This window comes from Sebastes umbrosus, chromosome 8 (assembly GCF_015220745.1).
Source record: "Sebastes umbrosus isolate fSebUmb1 chromosome 8, fSebUmb1.pri, whole genome shotgun sequence".
Classification (NCBI taxonomy): domain Eukaryota; kingdom Metazoa; phylum Chordata; class Actinopteri; order Perciformes; family Sebastidae; genus Sebastes; species Sebastes umbrosus.
Window position 1 is genome coordinate 19,422,749 of NC_051276.1, and position 25,461 is coordinate 19,448,209.

At 43.1% G+C, this 25,461-nt stretch overlaps 1 protein-coding gene across 8 annotated transcripts in view; it reads right to left on the bottom strand.

Annotated features, from left to right (window-relative positions):
- mctp1a (multiple C2 domains, transmembrane 1a) overlaps positions 1-25,461 on the bottom strand; it is a 139,495-nt gene that overhangs the window by 17,547 nt on the left and 96,487 nt on the right. For 6 of the 8 annotated variants that reach the window (XM_037777655.1, XM_037777653.1, XM_037777654.1 and 3 more), the window contains 3 exons: positions 19,758-19,874; positions 8,913-8,969; positions 3,110-3,208 (listed from right to left, as the gene is read on the bottom strand). In XM_037777655.1, the coding sequence (XP_037633583.1) occupies positions 3,110-3,208; positions 8,913-8,969; positions 19,758-19,874 (273 nt within the window). The remainder of the gene's footprint in view (positions 1-3,109; positions 3,209-8,912; positions 8,970-19,757; positions 19,875-25,461) is intronic. The other 2 variants (XM_037777652.1, XM_037777650.1) reach the window with 1 other exon arrangement.

Below are 25,461 nucleotides of genomic sequence, written 5' to 3' on the forward strand. Positions count from 1 at the left end.
GATAATATGAGCAACTGCTTTGTTTTTTGGCAGCATGGACTATTTCTATCTCTCATGTTGACCACTTAAATGAAATAGTTCAGCGCCTAAAACAGTGGCACATTACGTAAGCCAAAAATGAAACTAAAACTAATGTGTTTCATCTGTGTCTATTCCGAGTATTACCAACTCCACTGGGGAGCGATGAGTCACAGATTTTACCCACTGGGAGTTAAGAGAGGTCCCTAAGGGGGAAAAAAAACAAACTTGGGAACCCAGTGGCCTAGAAGACCGTCTCCCCTCTGTCAGGAAATGACAACAAGACGAGACAAAAGGCCCGGCGACCGGCCTGCGATGCCACCATGCAACCTGGCACCTCGCCAGCGCCACATGAAAGAGGCAGATGTTCCCCCCTTTTTTTTTAAGCTGCAGTTTTAATAAATAATTTATCTCATACAACAACTAATCCATGAGCGAATGTGGGGAATACATCTCTATTTCCCTCCCTCTCTTTTTATCATAAACACATAAATATCTGTTTAACTAGGGTGTTGAGATGTGCTGCACGTCCTCCTGGCCCCCGTCAGGTGGCTTGCACACACAAAAGCCACGTTAAGATGTGAGGTGGCGTCCCACTCCCATAGGTCCAATGTGAATGTGAGGAGAGTGTGTATGTCCGTGTGTATGGGATGTACACACAGTTTTCTTTGAGGGTTGCTCCCACAAAGCCAAAGTCAAACTCCAGTTTAGACTGTCAGCTGAAGGTGGACCAGGCAGACACAATGCTCTCTAGTACTAATTAGTCTCTTCACCCAGCCTAGTCCCATAGCGAGGATAAATATACACATATGTAAAAGAGAGGGAAAGAGAGAAAGAGGGAATAAAATGAAGAGGTGGTGGTGGTGACGACTTATTTTCAGTTTGACCTCTGCTTCCTATCCTAACGAAAAAGGTTTCTGGTGTTATGAGTGTGTGTGTGTCTGTGTCTCTCTGATGAGTCTGGGTGGCAGGAGGTTGTTTGCCACTGATCATCTTTACCCATCTTCCCCTGGGGGCCTCTCATCACCTCCACCACACCAGCCACTCCATCAGACTCAAGGTCGGGCGCCACACACACACACACACATATGACTACCACCACCCGACAACTTCTGCGCTTCCCCTTCCTCGCCTCCTGCTGAACGCCACCCGACCCCCGCCCAACCTGCACCCCCAGCCTGCCCAAATTCTCCCCCACTTTGCCTCACCTCTGCTCCCCTGCTCCTGCGCTCTCCTTCCACTGTCCTTCCCAGGATCCAGCCTGGCAGTGTGTGATGAATGGGACAACATTACTCCTGTCCTCTGTTGGCCTGGTTTAGCTGCTCCCAGCCCATCACACCCCCATCTGTCCGTCTGTCTGTCTGTCAGTATGTCTATCGGTTCGTGTGTCTCAGTCTCTCTGTCTGGGTTGGCTTATAACATAGGCTACTGCACAATCTAAATTCTCTATTAATTTGTTTTAACAATACCCCAAGATGAAGGTACAAATGGGCTTTTACATCTTTAGATAAGGGACCGAAATTAGGTAATTAGGTTAGAATTGAAAATGTGTTGTTAAGACACATGTAGGTTTTCTTTATTCTGTAAGGTGGTGTCTATTCTATATTTAACTAATTTAGATTTTTAACTACGTTGTCAATTTTTTAATTAAGTAAATCATCCCTTACTCTAGGTAAAACCACATCTGATTCATCAACTACATCTGTAAAGCTTTTGCTAAGTTTGGCGTACCTTTAATTACATATTCATGTTCAAAGAGACAGAGGCAATAGAAACAGCTGTAACATCCACTGTTCTAAACTTTGTTTTGGAAGAAGAAGGGAAAAAAAAAAGACGAGCGAGAGTGCATCGCTATGAAGTGAAGGGATCACGTCTTCAAAAAAGTAAATAAAATATGCATCCTCTCTGTGCTCATTACAGATTTATGACTCTTGTTAAAAGAAAAGGTGGCGGCTGCCTTCTAACATGTCTGACTTTCAAATTCAGACGACACTGCTGTCAAGTGTTGTGCTCCACATTCTGTCCAATGAGAGACCGGGAGGGCTGAGTGTGTGCATTCTTCAACATCCTATTTGGTGAGAGTCTCCGAGAGAGTTACTTTGGGTGGATGAGAGCACACAAGAACTGCTCACCTACAGTGCAACGAGTGCTCGTCGTAATCCTTTGATGCATAGTTCATCAGTCAAAAAGTTCAGTTGGTTCAGCCGCTTGTGTGTATGTGATTCAGAACAATAACAGTTGGGGGAGTAGACATTGCTGCATTAGGCATAATGAGCATTGGGATTTGCTCCAGCAATATGAAATAGTTCTGCTGTTTCTGTTGCAACTTTTAAGAAAAAGAGCTCACAAGCGAATTCAAATCACCCCACCACCGCACACACATGCACACACATATACACACTCTCTGAAACTCATTAGAAAATTAGTTTGTTCGGTGCTTATTATCAGTGACTTAGGGGTCATAAGGTGTGAAAACAATCATTATTTGTGAGAGGAATGCAATTAGTGCTTTTCAAAACCAAAAAAAAAAAAACTGAATCTGAAAGTCTATTTTAGGGGGAAAAAATAAAAAATGCATTACACCACTCTATGAGGGGGATTTTATTCCCTTATGGCCCCTCTCACTGCACAGATTAGACCACAAACAGGGAAAAATTCACTCGAGTCACTCCCAATGTCACCCTATAGTACCCCAAAGCCAAAAGTCCCACCAGCACCAGAAAAACACAGTTAACACACCGTTGCACCTCAACACAGCTGTCACCTTGCAGTGTAACAGGTCTACAGTGCTACAGGGAAGTCACACAAAAAGACGGGAGCAGCCTTCCATGCTGGAGCCCCATTAGTTCCCCCCCATCACCTTAAAGAGCAGGCAAAGGCCTCGAGGTGGGGTTGGGTTGCGGGCCGGACGTGCAGTGCGTGAGTGTTGATTGAGATGCGGACAGGGGACAAGTACGGTACACAAACCCCGACAAGACGGCAGACAGAGGCCGTCAGACAGACGATGAGCTAAATAGGAAACCGGAAGACAGCGACACACACCATCGGGAGTCAGTGCCAGAGCCACACACACACACACATGCCCACTTACCACCATAGCTCGTATCCACTCAAAGTGCCAGGAAGCCAACATATCCTCGAGGATATGGTTTTTATCACGGCTGTCCTCCCATGGGCCTGGTTTAGGGTCCTTGTGGATAGATTACAGTGAGATTTTCTCTTTACAACCCAGAGAAATTAAGGTGAAAGGGTTAAAGAAAAAAATGTGGATGTTTTACAACTGGGTCTTAAAGTTGATGTTTTGGCCAATATAAGTAGGCTGTAGCCTGTAGGTAAGAAATAACATTGTTCTCACCAAATGTACTGCAGAGATTGTAAACATACGCGCTGCACTGAAAACAGCTTTAGCCTTTAACTTTAACCTTTAGACAAGAGTCATAATTGATTTTTTTTTTCAGAACTCACCTTGTATAGACCTCAAAATAACTGAATTTGATGGTTGGGTTAAAACTGGACTGATTTGAGGGCTGTATTTCCTTGTGTCCACATTAGACTGTATCCAAAAGGAGCACCCATGTCTATAATCTCTACAATGACAGTGGTGAGTACACTGTGTTAACCTATATGTGTAGTGCCCAAAACTACAGAACAAGACCCACAGTGCAAAAACAACAACATTTCATTTAAATAACAAAGGCCAGAGTCAAAGCAAAAGTGTTAAGAGGATGGCGGAGAGTCAGAGATTGAAGGAGAAATGAGAGAAAGCAAAAGACAAAGCAAGAGATATGTATCTGGGGGGAATAGAGATAGCGAGAGATGATCCACCTGATGTATGTGTGTGACAAAGAGGAAAAACAAACAAACAATGCAGTGCATTTTGCATAGAGAGACAATACCCCTCCATGCCTCTTTCACCCTCCTTTTTGTTTTCATTCCTCCCTCTATTAGCGAAACATGATTAAAATGCAATTCCTACCAGCGTCTCTGCTGAACAACGGGGAAAAAAACAGTGAGATGGGAAGAAAAATGAAGCGGAAAAGTCAAAAGCATCTTTTACAGCGTGACGCTTTTCATCCTTCACAGGCGGCGAGAAGAAAAGAACACAGACATTCAAACTTTTTTCTCTTCCCCTCTGCCTCTCTTTCCCCATTCTCCTCAGCAGTTGAAAACCCCCCCTGATACCTGAGGACAACCCCGCTGAATCACAAGCTCAATAGCCTCCCCAGAACAACACTTCAGTCACACTTTTTTTTCCAGAGATTTGATATAATTCCCAGTGCTCTCTTTAGTCCAATTACATTATGCCATGTCGCTATCTGAGCGATCGGCGCGGTGCCGTGACTGGGACTGAGCGAGGAGTGCCGGGGCTTGGGAAGGTGCCGCAGAGCTCCTTAGGAGATAAGTCGGAAAACTTATACTGTTTTTAAACATATTCACACTGGGACAAAGTGTGTGCCTTATTTAACATTACATGGAACAGAGAGGCACTTGCTTAATGATACGCAGAAGAAAGGACACTGGGGGGGGGGGGAGACAGAGACGGGGAGAGAAAGAGACGGATAGATACAAACAGAGAGATATTGTATGTTAGAATCAGATGTGAGGCCTGCAGGATGAGAACTGGATATGTGTGCTGATACTAGCCGTTCGCCAGGAGTTATATACTTGCCAGAGAACCATTTATAAACACACGCATGTGCACGATTGTGTGTGTGTGCACGTGTACATGTACAGTATGTGCATGAGTCATGCCTACAGGGAAAGCAGTAGAGGGCGGAACGGCTGTCTCAGCACTATAGATGAGAAGGATAAAGAGACAGTGTGGCGTAGGAAGATGGCTATGTGGCAAGACAGATGAAGAAACATGAAGAGGATCATGTATGCTCAATATTATTTACAACATTATTTACACAGTGGACTCGTCAAGACCTCAAACTAGATAGCACTCGTAAAACTGATGACACCAGACATGCATTCCAACTTGCGTTAACCTTTTTGGACCACTGGTTGGGTGGGAATTACCATATCAAGACTATAGGGCTGACCCAAATGCTTCGAAGGTCCGACGGTTGCCATGGTAATCGACCTCCAAATCAGTATTCGAAAGCCTCGTTTTAAAAAAAATATAGATACAAGTATGTAATAATAAATCCCAAAATAGCCCAATACTCAAAAATACTTCTTATTTCAGTATAATTCAGATTTTACAGATCAATGTGTTCAAGATAATGAATGGTCAACTCTATATTTACCTGTACATGAGGGAGGGAAGGAGAAACTGAGCGAGAAATGGGAGAGATTTTGAAGGTGCATGTGGTCTATGTGTGTGTGTGTGTGTGTGTGTGTGTGTGTGTGTGTGTGTGTTTGCGTCAGTGTGTGTGTGTGTGTGAGATATAGATAGATAGACATGGAGAGAGAAAGAGAGAGGGAGTGCACCGAGCAGTAAGCCCGTGAGCAGGACATGATTGCAGTGTGTATCTTATCTGTGTCAGGTCCTCCTGAGGCTAGTGGAGCCTAGCTGAGCGGAGCGCGAGCGCTTCAGTGACCAGTCAACCGTGTGAGGGTAATCTCCTCACTCCTTCAGTCTGTCTCTCTCTCACTCTCTCTCTCTCTCTCTCTCTTTCTCCCTTTTTTTCCCAGTAAGCCCCCCCTCTGGGAGGCAGCTGAGCCACACTGCACTCACATAAGTGAGGCGCTCACACGAGAAATACACAAACACGTTTACGCACACAAACACTCACACCCATGCAAAGCCTTAAGGTGATTGCCTCATGCCGGCTCTGGACAGTGAGCCCACAGGTGAGAGGAGACATCACAGGCTGCATTGCACGCTGAAGCCCCTGCAGCCAGTAGCCTGTAAATATAGGAATGCTATCTCAAAATGTTACTTCAAGCTGTATTGGAAGATACTGAAAAGGTCCATAAAGGTACTAAGGGACCTTTTTTTTTTTTTCTTTTTTTTTTAAAGCAGTAAAAGAATTAAAAGAAGGGGAAAAAAAGGTGCATTTGCTTTGTCTTGGGGGTGTAAGGATGGTTGAAATGACAAGTAGTCATAGATACTTGAATGTGAATACTTGTCTGTCATTTAAAAATATGGAAGATATTTTGACAAGCGTACAACTTTGTGTCATACATCTATGTATTGGATCACTAATGTACTTCGAAGGAGAAAAGGTGCATCTGCAACTTGCCGCTTTGTTTAAAATTAGTTTTATTGAAAGTAGAGGTTAAAAACTGGGGCAATATACTGCTAGCATATTTTATGTGTGTGCAGGCAATAAGAATCAAGCAACATTCCATGTTGAAGGTCAGCGCTCGCACACACAAACACAGTGTGGAGGAGGAGGAGGAGGAGTGGAGAGGAAGAAAAAAAAAATTAGTTTGTGTCTAACATTCTTTCACCCTTCATGTGCCTGCCTGCCTGCTTGGCTTTAACAACTGAGCCGTCCCCATCAATTAGTCTAGATGCTGGACTTTCATTGAGATTAAGTGACTAATATCAGTGCTTGCTCACGAGAAAGACACTTTTCACGTCTGCCCAACAATCTGTTAAGTCAAAACACATGCGGTGATCCAAGGCAAAAAGCCTGCAAGGGGTCCTCCACGCAATGAAAAACAGGTGCTCTACTTTTTGGCCATGTAATACCCCATTTAGCCTCTGGAGCAAAGGTTATCCAGCTAATAGCTGCCTTGTGGTGCACTGGGAAGAGCCGTGCACATGGCCGGAGTAAACATCTGGGACGGATTGTACAGACTTGCAACATATGCTTCAAGTTCAATTAAAATGAGGCCTTGGCATATTTATTAATCTTTTTTTCCCCTCTTCTCTCTCTCTCTCTATTGCTCTCTCACTCTCTCTCCCACTTCTTCCCTCTTTCCTCTATAGGCCTGTGCCATAAAAGAGGCCTCCTTCGATCCGTCCTTCATACTTACTCATACATACTGAAGCTGTACCTCATATCCAATGTAAAATACTTCATATCCAATGTAAAAGACCTCATATCAAATGTAAAAGACAAATTTGTTAAGCCTTGAAAGTCCATTTGTTCTGCACTTAACCAGGTCGGATGGAGAGGAAAGGGAAGAGAGAGAGTGTCAGAATGAAAGAAAAGAAAGGCAGCGAGGAGGATGATTGAGGGAAGGGTAGAAGGAGAGTGGGAGGGCAAAGACATGTAGGCGAAGAAAAAAGAGAAATGCCCCCCTTTCAACTTCCCTACAGCTCAAATGAAATGCTAACAGTTGAGGGGAGCAATAGATCAAAATGTATGAAGCCAGAGTTGGTAAATTGTAGCCTTTGTGGCGGCTGTGCTATCCAGCGTCCCAGCCCTGTGTGAGCACAGAGAGCAAGGCCCTCTTATGTGGAATAATCAGTTTGGCAGCAAATCTGACGGAGGCCGCAAAAAGCTGCTGCTGCACCTCATTTCAATATGAAAGTCCAAAATGTATTTCATATAATCTGCAGCTTTTCAAATGCCTGTATTTTTTATTTTTTTCCCTGAGAGGAGGTGGGAAATGCAATGATGGAGGACTGACGTTAAGGAGGAGTAAAAGAGAAAAAAAAAAAGGTTCAAGGTTGCCTGGTGCATATCTTCAGTCAGTGGCCCCCCTGTACAATTCAGCCTTGAACTTCACAGCCATGAAACTTTGCTTCTGCATCACTGTGGGAGAGGATGTAATGCTCACGTATCTTTGTGTGCTCATCGCCCAACTGATTGCCTGACTGGCTGACTTACTGGTGGGATGACTATTTGACCATCTGCACTATAAATATGTTTTTTTAACCCTTTAGTTGCAGGCTTGCACTCACGACCTTTCAAAATGGGAGAGGTTGCAGCAAGGTTGCAGTTGTATAAGTAAATTCAGCATACAGAGTGTCCTCGGGCAAAAATAATTTTCAGATATCAAATTGCCTGGTCAAAAGGCCTTTACAATTACCATTGCAAACAGCTAGAGCTTTCCTCCAAAAACCAGACCGTGCAATTTACCACATCTTAGCCTGCTAACCTTTATATTGCTGGAGTGTGGCTGTAAGGCATCAAGTATCAGCTCAAGTAATTTCAGATTCCACACTGTTCAGTCAAGGTACTTCGACGTTTTCACAGTAAAAGATTTGGACTTAAAAGCTTGAAGTTATAATTGTGTCCTTGTTTAACACTGCTCCGAGTCTGATCAGACGCGAGTATCAAACAGAATATTGTTTTCATTCCAAGTGTGCCTCACCAAAACCCAGACAACACAGTGGGTGGATAAAGAGCTGAACCATTTCAATTACCATTCCCAAGTGGAACATTGACAAGGGACTGTGTCCTATCCAGTGGCATTTGTTGCAGTAGCTGTTCCTACAGTGTAAACGAGCGGAGGCAGTAAAGCAGCCACCTGTTGTTACCTGATAGTGTCTGGACAAGCCCAGATGCTGTTTTACTGGGACATAAAGGAGCAGTGAATGGACCTAAATAGCTAACTAAGCACTTTATGTGGAAGCATGTTGTCAGGAAGCTGGGCTGAAGCACAACGTCGGTAACGTAAATTTGACATAGTGTGTTACATGAAGGGAAAAATAAGGACACACTGCAGTAACAGACCAAAGCAAACCACACGGAGGAGAGGTGAGGAATGTGCCGTGTCTATATCTACAGAGAAAACTTTTCAAAAAAGGTTAAAAGGTTGTACAATCTTTGTACACGTGTTTGTGCCTCAGGCAGCGAGAATACCTGAACAGGGGAGGAGATGGGAGGGGAAGATGGAGTCATTTCGTTAGTCTGTTTGTGTTTCCGGCGTATGAAGCGGTGTCAACCTCTCCTGAGGCAGTGTGCGTAAACATGTGTGTGCATTGAGTGCACACGTTTGTGTACGTGTTTGTGTGTGACTGCATGTCTGACACAAGACATAATTACCTTGTCATCTTTGTCAAAATCCTCATCCTCGTCCTCCAGCAGGTCCTCCACTGCTTGCTGACAGAGAAGAGAGAAAAAAAAGAGAAATAAAAATGTTTATGCAACAGCTGTAGTACAGATAAACATCAGATAACACAGGGTTAACATCAGAACAGGCATACTAAAGCTGATTGGTTACGCTTATGTCTGGCAAGAGTTTGTTAATGAGTATGGAAAGCGAGCAGATAGCACAACTATTCGATTGGTGCGTGCTAATATGTCACGAGCCTAAGAAAGGTTTAGGATTTAATTTTAGAAACATTCTGTTGTTCAAATGCGTCGACACTTCTGGAAATGTAAGCAAACGCTCTGGCTTTGAATTTCAACGGGCTGAGGATTAAAGTCTATTCATCCAGTCAAATCGCATTGCACAAAAGCATTCAGATCTTATACCATTCAGCGGGACGAGACCGCAGAACTCTTCTCCTTCTGTTTTTCTGCTCGGTCTCATCCGACCTCTTTAACCTCTGCACTCGTCTCTCACCTCTACCGCCAGCCTTCCTATCACTACACATTCATCTATCTATCGTTTCACATCCTCTCACCGAATGATGCTCCACGAGAGAAGAAAGCCTGCAGCAGAGAGAGCAAGCCACAAAGAACAGCAACTACGTGCTTCAGTGGTCCACGACCGATGAAACTGGAGCTTGTGGAGCTCTGAAGCCCCCAAATACCATGATACATACTGTACAACACAGTGCACACAGTCAGAAACACAAAGGCACATATGGATACACCGACGACGTAACAATGGTACATGCAAGCTGTTCCTTTTCCTATTCAAGCATAGAATCTTTACATAAACATTAAGAGGCATTGAAATGCAGTCCTTCACATACAGACCTCTATCTGTATGTGAAAAGCAAGCAAGCAAACAGATGTCCTGGCATACATGGAAAACCCTGAACCAACAAGAGCAGCTTGGTGTTTAGTGTTACTATATCTGATTAGTGTTTGGTGATACAGTACTCAAGTTGTTTGGGTGTGTTTGTGAGCATGCACAAGTTCGCGTGTCTAGTCTGATGCCAACGAGGCGAAAACCACAGATCATCATCATTCTGTCGATCACACATCAAAGTTACAAGGTCACATTGATGCTCCCAATTTACATAAACAAACACCCATATCATAAGCCCTGCAGCTGTCAACCTCAGTATTCATCTTCTCTCATTGTTGTTGTACTGCGTTACCAAACCCCCAACCACCGGAAAAACCTTTGCCCAACCTCAACATCGCCGCAACCCCCTAACAACCTCCAGAACAGCACAAACTAGTTTGGAGAAATCCAAAAATCATTACTTAACAAGACAATAGCTTTTGTCCTTTTTGTTTTTCATCGGAATAAGGGGGGAAACTATGTGGCGGCTGACATAAGCCTCTTATGTAAATGCAGCTTCCCACACAAACAAAGAGGAGTTCAGAACAGCAGAGTTGAGATGGTAGAGTCAATAGTGCTTGAGTGTGTGTCCTATCAATAGCTCAGAATCACTAGGGCAAAGTGTTGAGCATGTACTGTATGTATGTATTTATGGCACCCCTCGTCTTAACTGTCTGACTGTACAGCAACCGGTTATTCCCAGTTCACTGAGACTCCATCAGTGTCTAGACAAATAAGCTTGACTCTTTATTGATACAGAATGCTTTCACTACTACAGTATACAAATACCAGAGAGGGAATACTTGCACTCAGTCGAGGCAAAAGATGTAGCCGTGATACTGTAAAATGAAAGCCTTCTGGCAACTCTAAACAAATGAACTATAACTGTTTATAAAGTCATCATGGTTCCTCCCAAATCCTTTCACCCGTGCCAAAATACAAACATAATGGATTCCACCACACAGAGGCTTTACTAGGGCACGCCTGGCACACGCTCCAAACTTTAAACAAAAGGGAATGAGCATGAGCTAGCTGGAGAAGCATGACCTAGAGAGACAGAGAGAGTGATAGAGTCGTTTGTCTCCCTCTGCTCTCCTCCGCTCTGCTCTCTCTCCTCTATCGCCTCTGGTTACAGAGAGAAGTCATGTTTCCTGCAATGAGACACAGTGTAAAATTAATAAATAAAAAGACATGGAACATGTCATGTGCCCTGAAGATTGCCACGGCTAAATGTGCGCACTGAAGCTACTGTCTCAGTAAGGGAGGATATAAATTACCTCGGTGCAGCCGATGAATTCCAAACATCTTTCTTTCTTTCTCTTCCTCTACCTCTCTCTCTCTCTCTCTATTTGTCTGATTCTTTCGCTCTTTCTAAGACCTGTTTGGTGCATGATATCATTTGTCTGCTTATCCCTCCATTATCATGTTGTTTGAATTACTATCATTACAGCACGGCAGCATCAAAGCCTTGCTGTCGACAGGATCGCGTAGAGCTCACGTTGCCTGCAGAGCTGCTCCAGTCAATTCAGTATCTACTGAGGTGGGGATTAACATATTCAGACCTATTCAAATGATACAGGGATGATGCAGGCTACTCTCACAGATTACACTGTCCCCCATAAATACATACAAAGATGGTGGTAATATAAGATACACACAAAGAATATAAGGGAGTACAATGACATTGAGAGTTCAAATGGCTGTGAAAGTGTGAATACATCTGTTTGGCCTTAGTGGTTGTATCTAAACAGCTGATTTGCAAGAATTAAGTTTCTTCAGTTGCATTGGTTCAGATCCCAGCACACGCTCTGCTACATCACTCTGAGTTTTACTGTATTTCCCATCAATGCAAACATACTGTCTGTGAAGAACGGACTGCCTACTACTCTGCATGTAGAGGTTTTTGATCATGTGTGAATGACTTAATATTTAATGACACTACAGTGCAAACAACCAAATCAAATCAGAGCTGGTGTAGTATCCTCTTGTTTTGGTGTCTTCCTTAATGCATCCTTGCATGACTATTGATTTACTCCATTTGGTGACTTGGCAGCTACAAAGCTGGGACTTGTATGTTTTGCATCTTCATGTTAGCACTAATTTACATTCAGCCTTACAGTTGCTCTGTGCCAGATGAAGTGCACGGTGCAAGCTAAAATCTTCTTGGACTGAATTTGAATAAAGTCTGGCAGGAATAATAAGGTAGACAAAAAGCCCAGAGTGTTTTTGGATCTCATGTTTTGCTGCACGGACTGATTGACTCAGATGAGTGATGGAGAGTGGTAAAAAGGAATAGCAGAAAAAAAAGATTTTCAAGAACTGTCCATCAGGTAGAAATGTCTGTTACTCTATTGATTCCCGGGAGGGAACTTTGTGTATTTTCCTTTTGCCTCCTGGAGCTTCTTGCACAGCGTCAACAGCACAACAGCACCCCTAGTGAGTATTGAAGGACAGAGAGCAAAGTCTTAGGTCCACAAGGGTTCGTGATCCTCTGTGTATACGATAGTCTCATGGTTCTGCAGTGTTGATGAATGTGATAATAATAGTGACCCGAAGCCCCTTAACTTAAATCAGGGCAGCATTTTCAGCTGTGCCGTATCTGGAGCACAGTGCCTTCAATTTCAAATTGGCCAATTTAGTCCAGTTTAGAGTTGCAATGATTAATTAATTAATCGATTAGTTGTCAACTATTAAATTAATCTTTTACTATTTTGATCATCAGTTTGAGTAATTTTTAAGAAAATTCAAGCTATATTTTCTGGTTTCATTACTCCTCTGACAGTAAACTGAATATCTTTGAGTTGTGGACAAAACAAGACATTTGAAGACGTCATCTTGTGCTTTGGGAAACACTGATTGATATTTTACTCCATTTTCTGAAATTTTATAAACCAAACAACTAATCCATTAATCAAGAAAACAGATTAATTGACAATGAAAATAATCATCAGTTGCCACCCTAGTCCAGTTGTAAACTCCTTACTCCCCTAACTCGAGCAAAGTTATCTCTGACATTGATGTTGGAGGATTAGAGGTATGGTTGTACCTTACCTAAGTAATACAATGTGAATAGAGGCTAAAAAACTGTGGCTACAGGCAAGGATAACCCTGGTATAGATTTATGAAAAAAATATTCCAAGCATTAAATCCAAATAACTAAAAAATGCCAACTAACTAATCAACTAGATTTACTTATCAGTAGTTGAATAACTACACTGTAACAGACTTATAGGAGAGTTTAAACCCAACTTGACAAGTCAGGAACAAAAAAAACTGTACTTTGAGTGGATGGATGCTACTTTCGTGGAAGTAAAAGAGAATAGACCGTGTCAGGATCAATGAAACAAGTGCACACACACACTCCACAGAGGCAAAGTAGAAATCTACTACCTGAAGTAGTAGCCGCATCATTTTCACCCCTCCTCTGACATGCCTATATACTCGCCCCTCTCTCTCCCTGGCCGGGCTGAGTTCCACTATCTCCCCTCCTAACCTTCCCAATGACAGCCGCAGTGGGAATTGACGCCGAGGCAGACATCCCGGCGAACATGAAGATATACTTTCTCCTCCTTTTTTCTCCCATTCCTCTATCCCTCCCTCCCTCTATCCTCCTGCTGCTCTTCCTCTTTGATACGTGAGGGGGTTTTAACCTCTCCAGCTGCTGAGGTTTGGCCGACTGGCTGGCTGGGGGATCTCAAGGCCCTACTTGGTATGCACCGTCCATGAGTGTATGTGTATGTGTGTGTATGTGTGTGTGTGTGTGCGTGTGCATATTGCCTACACCACAGTTTCTGCAGACTGGGGGAGGGCTGTGCGTCTGATAAGGGCTGCTGGCTGAGCCTGGCTGACCCACGCGGGCCCTTCACAAGCTGTCAGAGCCGTGGCCCTCAGAGGGGGGCCCTTCCATCTGCACTGCCCCAGCCAGGGCTCACCCAGCAGGGGGCTGGAGAGGGGTGAGGCCGGGGTGCTACCGGAGCTGGAGGCTGGGGGTGGGGGTGAGAAGGGTGGCTCCATATTCATGAAAGCAACACCAAATCTGTGAGTGTTGGAAAAGATTGAGTTTCGGGACAGTAATGTAAGCATGGCTAACACAATGTACGTTTCTCATTGCTTATTTGCTGACAAATCAGCGAGGATGTTTAGTCAGGGATTCAGCAGCTATCCAGAGGAAAACACAGTTTTACATGCTCCACTAGCATTGTAGAGATAGTGAGTAAATGCAGTAAATTCAGTGATACAATGTTTGTCCTTCTCAGATGGATGATGCTGTCTTATTGTTTCTTATATTCACTCGTGGAAAATAGCTGGTACATACTTGATGTACAATCTATCGCACACAAACACACTCACAGCTGTAGGCTTAAGCTCAAGGTTTAAACTGGAAAACTCGCAAACAGCTACAGCGGATGTGTACTGTATAGACAAAACAACAACAACAAGCACTGAGGCAGACACCCTGAGCTGCTGACGTTGTTAGCAAAGAGCACAGACAGTTACAAAGGTTCAGTGTGATGAAGGGAGTTAGACAAATGGAGGGAAAGGAAGAGAAGGAGCGACAACATGATGAAAAGGGAGGCTGGGAGGATTCTGCAGTGGCATTCCTGATGCTCCCGGTGCTCCCGTCCCGCTTCAAACTATGCCCGTCGCCTGTCTTTCTGCCTGCCAGCCTGCCATCCTATCTGCCAGTTGAGCAGAGACAGAGAGGCAGCGAGAGGAGCAGAGATGAGCGCGGTGATGCCGGGGCGGCACGGGGGAAATCAGTGGGGCACAGGCGCTCCCAGTTAAAAGTGACATGACCTTTTGATTTTGTCACCTGTCACCAACTGCCATGTCTGACTCCGCACTGAGGAGTGCCTGCCATCCACCGCTGTTTTCCTCTGCCTCCGTCTCTCTGTCGCTCCATCTCTCTGAATGCCTCTCTGTCTTTTTCTGTCTCCTGCTCCCACTCCATCTCCTGTTCTCGTTCTCCTTTTCTTTCCAGAGTTGTGGGTTTTATAGGGAAAAAGTGGAGGTGTGACTTTCTGGAGGAGTTGAGGTATAATAGGCAGCGCTTCCTCTTTTCCTTCCAGCTTTCCTAATATTTACTCCTCGCTACCTGTGTTGTGCGTGGCTCTTAATGAGGGCAGATGTCAAGGCACAGTGTGTTTAGAGACGCAGAGAAGATTTTTTTTTGAGATGCAAAATCAGGGAGAAAATAGAATGGATAAAAATGGCAATGAAGTCTTGTTCTATAAATGTTGCAATAAAATCAGACATTATTACTGTCTTGGAAGGATTCTCTTTTAATGAACAATACACTGCTGTCACACTGAGTGCTTCACAGTCAGGAAAGTAAAGATTAAACAAGTAGAGCTACATGGATTTGAACAAATACAAAATGACAAAATTAGTAGAAAACCATAGTCAATTATTTTATTTTAAATGAAGTTCTATTGGGGAGATTAAACTCTATATTTGTTTTTATGGAAATGCTTTCTAACTCAGGGTGTAGAGTGGGTTGAAAGTTGTCAGCTCGATGTCGCGGATGGAGGCATGTCTGTGAGCGTGAAGCATCTTCAGGCCATTAAGGTCTTCTCTTCTGTAATGGGGTTGGCGAATCTAGTGGGTGAATCTATGTAATGGTCTGAAGCATGGGATAAAGATGATGGTCCTCCAGTGTGACAAGGCCTAATTGCCCATCATCCCGTGGTAGAAAGAGACATCACCATGTTCCGTATGTGCCCTCTACGACAGCCTGCACTGAAATTAACACCTTCATAACATCTGGTAAGGGCCTTTCTGGGCCAACAGAACAGCAAGGAAGGATCTCTATTGGGATGCGTCTCTGCTCCTTAATCTCAACGTGCATCATATACACTCATGCAAGCAGGCACACACATGAATACGACACACAAAGATGCACACGTGCGTGCACATGCGCCTTGCAGCCTTTTTCCTCTTCCAGCAGAGCTGCCTGTCCTCTGGTTGACCGAGCCCAGCCTACTGGCAGCTTCCTTTGCAACAAGCTTGGGATGGATCTAAGACTCAAGTTGTTCCAGGTTTCAAAACAAGATAGAGATGGAGAGGGTCATGGCATTAATGTGCAGAAAGAGATGCTACATTATTAGCTTTGAGGGCAAACGCAGTATTATACTCTACATATATTCAAAAGCTCCTCTTCTTTGTTTGTTTGTTTGCTTCAGTGAGCATGTTACAGCATGACACACAGGTCAGCTAGCAGTGTTGAAGAGTCAGGGTTCACGGGTCAGGGTGCTACATGATAAGAGAGGAGGTCGGCGACCTTGCTGGTGCATCGCCTCCTTTAATCGCTGTTCTGAGGACGCTCCGACTGCTTAGCAGGTACTGGTCAAGGTTGGGGCGAGGGTGAGGAGCGCTGATCCGAGATCTGTTTGCAAAGCAGCATGTAACCACACAACATTCAGTGACCCTGAGTGGTGAATTACAGCGTGTAGAGAACACTGTGTTTGTTTACTTGCTATAGACAGGGCTATGGACTGTGGTTGCGGTGTAGAATCAGAGAAGGGTCCTCACATTGAACCCATCAGATGAAGCAAGGCCCTTCAGTTCATTAGGAAGTCTGTACTCAAGCGTATACTTTTTTTTGTTGCTCTTTCTTCCCCCCACCCTATCCCTCTCTTTCTCTCTCACCCTTCAGAGTGAGTTCAGCAGAGATTCCTTTGGCATTACCCTCACCCCAGACTGCTGGAAAACCGCAGCGCTCCGGATGCTGACCCTTGCTCGGCTCAGCACAATGCTTTAATTTGGTGTGTTGTTTAAAGTAATTAGAAAGCCTTTTCCCCTTGTTTTCTTTTCTATTCTTCTCTGTTCTCTGCCAAGTGCGAGAGGGAAACAGTGCGTCGTCCATGACTTCAGCTTGATAAAGACTCGGAAGAGGAATCCAGGGGACCGGGAGAGGAAGCGAGGAACGCAGATACTGTGTGCTCTCGCTGTACCCACTTCCCCCCTGCACCGACGCAGATTGGGAAACTCTGTCTGAAAACAAACAGGGACAGGACTCGGGGGATACTTGTATCTGACTGTGTGTGTTAGAGTGTGAGTGTATATACAGCATTTGCAAACACAAACGCCTGAAAATAATGAATGCCTACACCACGTTACTTTAGCTATATGTGTTCAAATTTAACTCAAGATAGTAATATCACGACTGAAAGAGGCAGAGAGTTGATAAAGGAGCAAGGAGAGAGGGTTCATCGCATTCGCCAATCCTGAGGCAGCGAGATTGCAACGCCGAGACAAGAGAGACGATGATTGTCAGAGAATCTTCTTTGTGTCGCCCGTGCTGCTCCGTACTGTTCAGCACAACTGTCACAGCGGCAAGAAAAGGAGCATTAATGGTGCTAATCTTTGACAATTAATCCCACTTTCATCGGATATATTGTTGCATAGAATGTCTGCGCACACTCGTGCATAGGCATGCTTGCACACACACACACACACACTCACACACAGAGTAGATGGAAATACATGCACATATTTTTTCACACAGATAACTTTTATCTCTATGTACGCACACTTTATTTTCCCACACACATGGAAGTACGACGCAAACACACACCTGGAGTGACTCACATGCAGCTGTAGTTCCACACTTTGGTTGTGCCTGAATCATAACCTTGGAATAAAAGCGAACATACCAGACTACAGACAGCAGAACATCACCATTATAACACACAATATTCAGTATTCATGCATCATGCACAAACCCGCACATTTCGCTTATACTACATAAACGCTAATGCTTGTCCGCATTTCTCTTGCACTGCGGATTTGCCTAGAACTATCTCACCAACAGCCCAAACCAACTTCTCCACATACCCTCCGTTAGCCAATAGCAACACTGACCCTCCACTCCACACACATCAAGGACGTCGAACTGTTATAAGTACAGAACACACTCACTTTAAGCCATTGCTGAATTGTGCTCATATTAGAGAGTGGAGACATTTAACTGAAAGAAGGTCAGATATGAAACTTTGCAGGAGTGCTCTCATGGCTAAAAAACATGTCTGGCCTTGGTGATCTATTCAGCCCAGCGTCCCAAGCAGATACATCCTTTGAATTCAACCAAACACCCTTAAACCACACTATGAATATGATGATATTGAAGCAACCTTCAGAGGCAAAAGAGAGTCTGCTTGACGTGTATGGAAGTACATGTCAATCAAAATTATAGTGTTGAGATGCTACTAAGACAGCATCAGATATTAAAAGGATCCTATGTCAGTACACTAATAGGTGTCCATATCTCCTCTCGTCTCTGAGCATAGAACAACTTTGTAAAACTGAGCAGAACAGTATTAAAAGGCACTTGCCATACGAGTATCAACAATATCAACATGTCTTAATGTTCCAACCAATTCCTGAGGTACTTGAGACACAATAGTCACTTTCAAGGAGGAGAGAAAAGCAATTCTGCATGAAGTGGGAGTTACATGTACGTCCTCGTGTGTGAAGTGAGTGGCACATTACGAGAATATGTAACCTTTGTTGCCTCATTTTAATTAGGAAGTGCATGGGAAAAGAATATCATTAGGTCTGGATAAATACAAGCAGCAGGTGGGGGGGACAAATCATCATGCCGGGGTTTGTCTTAAGGCATGTGTGATTTATTTTTTTTGTCAAGCAATGTCGCCATCTACAGGCGAAGAAAATATCCTCTGAAATCCAAAGTCTGTGTCATTCACAAATTAAAAAAATTAATTATTTTGTCTGTGAACCTACTTGCAATTGCAAACCATTAATTCTCGACTTAACTGACTATATCCAGTTTAAAAACTTTAAATTCCAGCATGTACCACAAACTACTGTATAACCACCTGGTTATAGTCATGTAACAGACGGCTTGTCTCATAGGGGTTGTCTTTTGCTGATTTTATTGTCAACTTTTTAAATTAACAATTATGAAAATAGAAGCTTATAAATAGAGAAGCTTAACTCTGGAGACTTAGCAAATCAATCTGTTGTAACTTATGTACAGTTCACATCTAATTCCATTTTTATGTATAATATTACAATGACTCAAAGCAATGAGATTTGGTTCATTATAATGACTGAATTTAATGTCTCGCCCAAATCCAATCTAACCCAAAGAATCCTTATGAAGAGATAAATATACACATATAGACACGAGAGACTGCAAGAAAATCTGAGGTCTGTTAACTGGTTATTTCCAACTGAGTCTTGGAAAAAGGCACTTATTAAAATTAATCACTTCATTGTTCACGCTCACTCCATAGTCCAGCTCTCTCTCTCGTTTTCACTCTCTACTCTCCAAATGTGCCCGGCCATGATTAAAACATGTCTGTTTCTCCATGACATTGCTTTGACATCATTTAATTGGTAGAAGAGATAAAAATAAATGAATTAAATAAATATACTACCAGGTAAGTGGCGTAACGTAGCTCAAGGTGACAGCCTATTATTTCTCCCTTTTCCTCAAAGAAGGCAAAGTGAGAAATGTGAGATTGCACTGAGAATGCAGCTGCTCAACGGGCAGATGGAGGGGTTTTATCTTAAAACATTCAGAGATTTTTTTTTAACTGAAATACTAATTTTGCTCAAAGTTTGTGCAATTTAATCAAAAGATATATTTTAAATGAGTTTATATGATGCTCATGTTGTTGTTGTTTCTTTAAAAAAGTATGATGCTTTCTCAGTCATCTGGGTGATCAAAAATCACCTCTTCTCGCCTATCTTTTACAGCACAAATATCTACTGTATGTATTAAGTCTAGTATCAAAGGCATGAAATGCATGTAAATGTGATTAATGTCGTAAATCAAAACAACAGCATAATGTCTCTGAAACAGTGGTGTCCGAGTTTTAACCCTGCATTGTGTGCGGAAAGCGGCTTTTACAGTGAAATGAAAGAAAGGCGGAGGGATATCAAGAAGCTGCGGGGTTACTCACCACATCTTGCCTGGTATCCTTCCCCGACGCGATGAGGATGTAGTTCCAGGCCAAAGGCAGAAGCAAAGCCAGTGGAATCATATAGAGTTCAAAGTTCCACACGACGATGACAAAAAGCTGAAGAGAGAGAAAAAGACAAAACCATCAGCGAAAGAAAAGTGAGAACAAAAACGGTGAGAGCAGTGTGGGCTAAGAACGTATGCGTTCAAGACCCCATATTGACCCTCTTGAGGCAAAACTCCTGAGAACGTACGCCGACCATATGTGAGATTGGAAAGGACACGCATTCAAACGCATTCATATGCAGAATCATAACCACCATGGAACAAAGCGTAAAAATAAGACTGGGCTTCAACAAAGGTACAGGCTTGGCGTCGGTGAGCCTAGGTTCAACACCCTGACCCTCAAGGCTTTCTGGGCCTTCAGCTGAGGAGGAGGACGATGAAGAGGATGAGTACAAGCCGTCAGAGTCTCTTTCCTCCATGCCAATCATCCCAGAGGCTGAGGTCATGTACCGTGTTCAGCCGCAGCGCGTCAAAGCTGACCCTTCCATACTCAGCCCCAAACCACAGCATCTGACCTCACACACCCCACACCCCGAGTCCCTAACCCTGTCACTCCAAGCCCCAATACCCTCTCTTCTACCCCAAAAGACTCGTATGCCCCATCTCTAACCTTCTCTGCACCCATCTGCCAAAACCATAACCTCTATACCTCCCCTCTCATCACCAAACAAGAAAAGTACCATCTGAAAATTAACCTTTGCTAAAAACCCTGTATTCTGGTTTTGGCAGGGCTCTTCAGCCTCTGACAACAGATTACTGCGATGGTTGGGAGAAGATATATGTGGGAAAGTAAAATTGCTAATGATGTAAGCTTGTTATTTTATAACAGCATTGTGTCAATTGTGAAACAGCATTGTGTCAACTATTTCAAAAAGTTTAGCTGGAAGAAATGGGATATTTTGTGGGAATAAAATCTGTCAGAAACAAATAGAACAAAAGAATATTTATCTTTCCTAATAATTTTATGTCGAAGTATACAAAGATTTTTCTTGATTGATAAGACTCAGCAGCAATTATAACAAATGCTGAAAATGCAAACCATGCCTAATACTTAATCTTTTCTAGCAAAACATCTTTATCAAATTCAAGTACAAGAAATCCATTATTTCAAATAATCCATTATTTCAAATATGAGCAAAGAAGATTTAAAATTAATTACTGTCTGTATGAAAATGCATCCGTGTTTAACAGTCAGTTTTGATGGGGAACTTTTAAGAGAGGTGAAATTGAGACTATTACTGCATAAAGCAGATTTATTGGTCTGTCTACCAATTATGATCTATCCTGTTTAGCTGAACAACATCAACAAGAGGGAGAAAACTTAATAATTAACAATCAAATTGTTTTATTTCTGTGAGTGTGTGGAAAAGGACGGACAGAGGGAGAGAAAAAGAGAGAGAGAGAGAGAGAGGGAGAGAGAGAGAGAGAGAGAGAGGGGAGAATGAAAAACAAGCTCTTCATTGTGTTTACTGTCGAAGGTTAATGTGAATATGAGGTTCAACAGCCCCTCAAGAGTGTGTATGCAGGTCTGCTATTACTGTAGCGGAGCCAGTCGGACACTAAACTGCACACACACACGCTCGCACTGAGTCGTCGGTGTTTAGTTTTCCTTCCTTCCTTCCTCACACACACACACACACACACACACACACTTACACAAACATCTGAATATCAATGCAAACAACTCTTCACAATAACAACACAACTAAACAATTTCTCAACTTTTTTCCTTTGCACGTCAAAAAAGTTTGAAATATCCAAACTTTCGAATAGAGCTACAACTTCATGTAAAATTAACTAACAGACACAGTGTATACAAAGCCAAAACAGACGTAAATTAAACATTAGAAAAAGTCCAGTACATTTGCATAATGCTCACAGCTAAATGTATTTTTCAAATAAACCTGAATGGCCTTGGTGCAACAACCAAATTTCCCAAAAGGGTTGAAATTCCCCGTCTCTCTCAGACTCAACTTCACTTTCTCACATATAAAGAGTCTTTCTCTGATACAGCTGTGTAGGAGAATTGGAAATAAACTAGTCAATAATTCATATTTGTATACTAATAAGCAACACAACCATTTCCCTTCATGCATCTGAAAAATCTGTTAGGACCGTGTAAGCTCAACAACAGAAACTTGCACGCAGACAAAAACACATTTTCACTACAAAATGTAACCATTCTAAAATTATCCATCTTCCTACAAATTAGTATAATTTACAAATGTGTAACACTGATAAATCCTGGAATAATCTGTAACTAAACAATGTGCAATAGAGGTGCAGAAAACGTGTCTTCAGTCAAACAAACAAAGGAGCTCACTTGTCTTAAACCTATTCTGGTAGAAGCTATAAATACCTGCACACTTTCAAAAACCTTCATGCAGATACACACGGTGCTCCTTTCAACCGCTCTGCTATAAATATACTGTACAGTAGGCATACTATACTGCGTAGTAAATATATTTAGTGTGTGGTTCTCTAATCGCTCACGGTATCGTTATCACATAACAGACAAATGAATTGCTCCTCTCTGTCCTGATGTTTATATGAAACAATAGAACCCTCTTTTATGTTTAAAAAAAAATCTTGCTTTCTTCTCCATTTTGCTTGAGGTTGTTTAACCTGTCGTCCCCCTTCATTCCTCCTCCATTTGGTTATAGTAGCTGAGGGCGAAGTTTTGACTGGCAGCTAGAGGAACCGGACACCCGGGCTCAGCAGTGGCCAGCCCTGCCCCGTCTCCGTGCCCCCCGGCTGGGTAATAGGGGCCCTGCAGTGCCTGGACCTTTCCACCAGGACTGGGCGATCACAGCCACCCCCCTGCTGCTTGCTACACCAGATAGCAGGCTCTTCGCCTGGGGAAGAGGGAGTGGGAAGGAGCATGCTGTGGATGTCAGTGACCAGAGAAAGACGGGGGGGGGGGGGGGGGGGAAACAACGATGAAAACATGCTGGATTGAAGGGGAAAAAGAGGGGGGAAATGCTAAATGAAGCTCCAGATGTAGTCCATGGGAATAATGTGTAGATGACTCTGTGTGGTCAGACACACATTATGTAGTGGTCGGTGACGGTTCATGGTGAATATCTGAACGCGCACACAGAGGGAAGCTCTCCATGCTCCACTCTTGATTTTCTGTTTAATGCTGCTACCTGTTTGGTAAAAAAATATTCATACAAACACAGTAAGTGTGTTGTCTTTCTCTGTATATGGGCTTCTATATTATAAAAATTATGCAAACTCTCCAATTTAGTTTTGAGAGCATGTAAATAAATGTGTAAATCCCAATTATTACAGACACAGAAATGAGAGACCATCTTTTTCCTTCTCATACTACCATTGTATGAAATAATATCTGTAAATATCTGAACAACTTAAGAACAGTAGCAATAAATATCCAATTTAGAGTTAGTTTGGTTTTCTTCTGTAAAGGACATTTGATTTAGTCACAAAAAACTACTTGCAGCAATTTACCTTTAAACAGCAAATTTATTTTGTCATAAAAACCCATCATCATTTCTTTTAAAATGATTTGTGCTTCAACAAGTCTTTGGTTAAATGCTCTGAAATTTCTAGGAACAAAACTATTCACTTGTCATAAAACAAAGTAAAACAATATTTTCTCCTGTCAAATCTGCTAAACCATTTCAAACATAGTTAAAGGCTGCATTTGAACTGGGCAAACTTCACATCTAAGCACAAGCTGTAATTCAAATGATATGTTTAATTAAAATAGACAATCACAAACATGAACAAAGTAAAAACCATGGCAGAATAATTTGTAATATTTTTTGGCTAAAATACCAATACACAAAATCAGCAAACTAAATTATTTTGACAAGTCTCTGTAGTTGATTTTCATTACAGTTATAATATTTGATGCTTTCTCTTAATATTAAGAAATCCCCTGAACACAAGAAGGTATATTAGAAATGTTAACAAAACAGAGAAGTCAAAATGATTTATTCAAGCACTCAGAGCGGCACGTCGAGAGTTGTATCTTGCATTATTTGTTTCAAAACACAGCCCGCGTCCTTACGGCTCTGAGCCGCTGCACTGTGGGAGGGTAATATTCAGTACTTTGGCTTACATTAACCACACACTAGGCTAACTTTCCCCCTGCTCTGTCTCAGTGGAGTGAAACTGAAGTTTGGATTTCAGAGTTCCCCTTTATCTCTCTTACATCAATTTCCATGCTGGCACTAAGTGTTGCCAGATAGCAACTAGAAGTCCTGTTAAGTTCGAGGGAACGAGAGAGAGGGAGGGAGACTGTGTCCTGTTTGTGAACGGACCTACCCATCATTCAGTGGTGCTAGACTGCCCCCTGCTGTACTCCTGCAGAACAGAGATCTACAGCACAATTCATCCTGTTCATCCGATAAAAAAAGCAGCCGGAATGACTAAGCCCAATGTGTCGAAGCCAGTCATTTTGTAATAACATGAAAAATTAAAACAAAGCATCCTCCATTTTATGGTCACAGTAATGAAACTGCACACGGGTACCTAAGAGAAGTAAGGATGCTGAGTCCCTAACGTCTCAACAAAAGGCCTCACACATTTTCTGTTGAGTCTCTATCTCTGGTGATTAAACTCTGACTTGGTATTCTCTGTTAGTCATGCCACTATATTTCAACTATCATTCATTTTGCAAATCAGGAGAGCAGTAAAAATGTGAAAGTATATCTTTCAAAGCTGTCCCTTGCTGTGGGCAAAGACGAACTCCCGACTTTAAAACTTTTAAAAGTTAGACAGGTTCTTTGAAGAGGAGTCAAAGGAGCAATTTAAAGAGACCTGGAGTGGTGTGTACCACTGACTGCTATGCACTGTGTGTGCGTGTATGTGTATCAAACTGCCAGCCAGACATGTGCAAACACACACGCACACACTCCAATAGTTGCTTCTGTACCTGTCTTTGCTTTTTTTTTTTTTTTTTTTTTTCCTTTTTTATTTCAGCAGGGTGAATTTTTATCTAAATGCAAAGCAGGTGATAGGTGCTCCAGTTTCCTCTAGAAGTAGCTCCCTTGTCTGGGCTCTCTTCCTGATAAGAGTCCTACTTTGCCTGACATAAAAGAGCCCGGTATCATTTCCCCTGCCTCCCCAACAACCCCCAGCTCGCTGCCCTCGCCCTTCCCCGAGCTTCACAAAGCTGCCTCTATTTGCTCCCAATTCAGGGCCCAATTGCAGATAAAGTTACAGCAAATTTGTTTGGAGGAAGAGCTGCTGAGGCCTGCGGTCCCCGGGGCAATAACAGCCTTGTCTTGCAGGGGCCGTGGGGAGAGCTGGCAGCAGCGGGAGAACAGAACCCAACACCGCTCGGCCCCACAATGGCCTCAACTCTCCGGGAGAGAAGGGAAAGGGAGAGGTGGGGAGGGAGAGATAAAGAGGAACAGGGATGGATGGACGGATAGAAGGGAGAGACACTCGGCTTGCAGGTGTGGAGAGAGGAAGCAGACGCTTAACCCCGAGACAGGGAGACGGAGACACCGAGACCCACCCACACACACACACACATACACATACACACGCATAGACACCACCCATCATGCAGGACAGGAGGTAACTCCAGTCCCGTCCATTGTGCCAACGCCTCAGGCAAAGCTGCCACGGTGGCTGATTCACTGTCGGGATGGGTGGGTGACAGC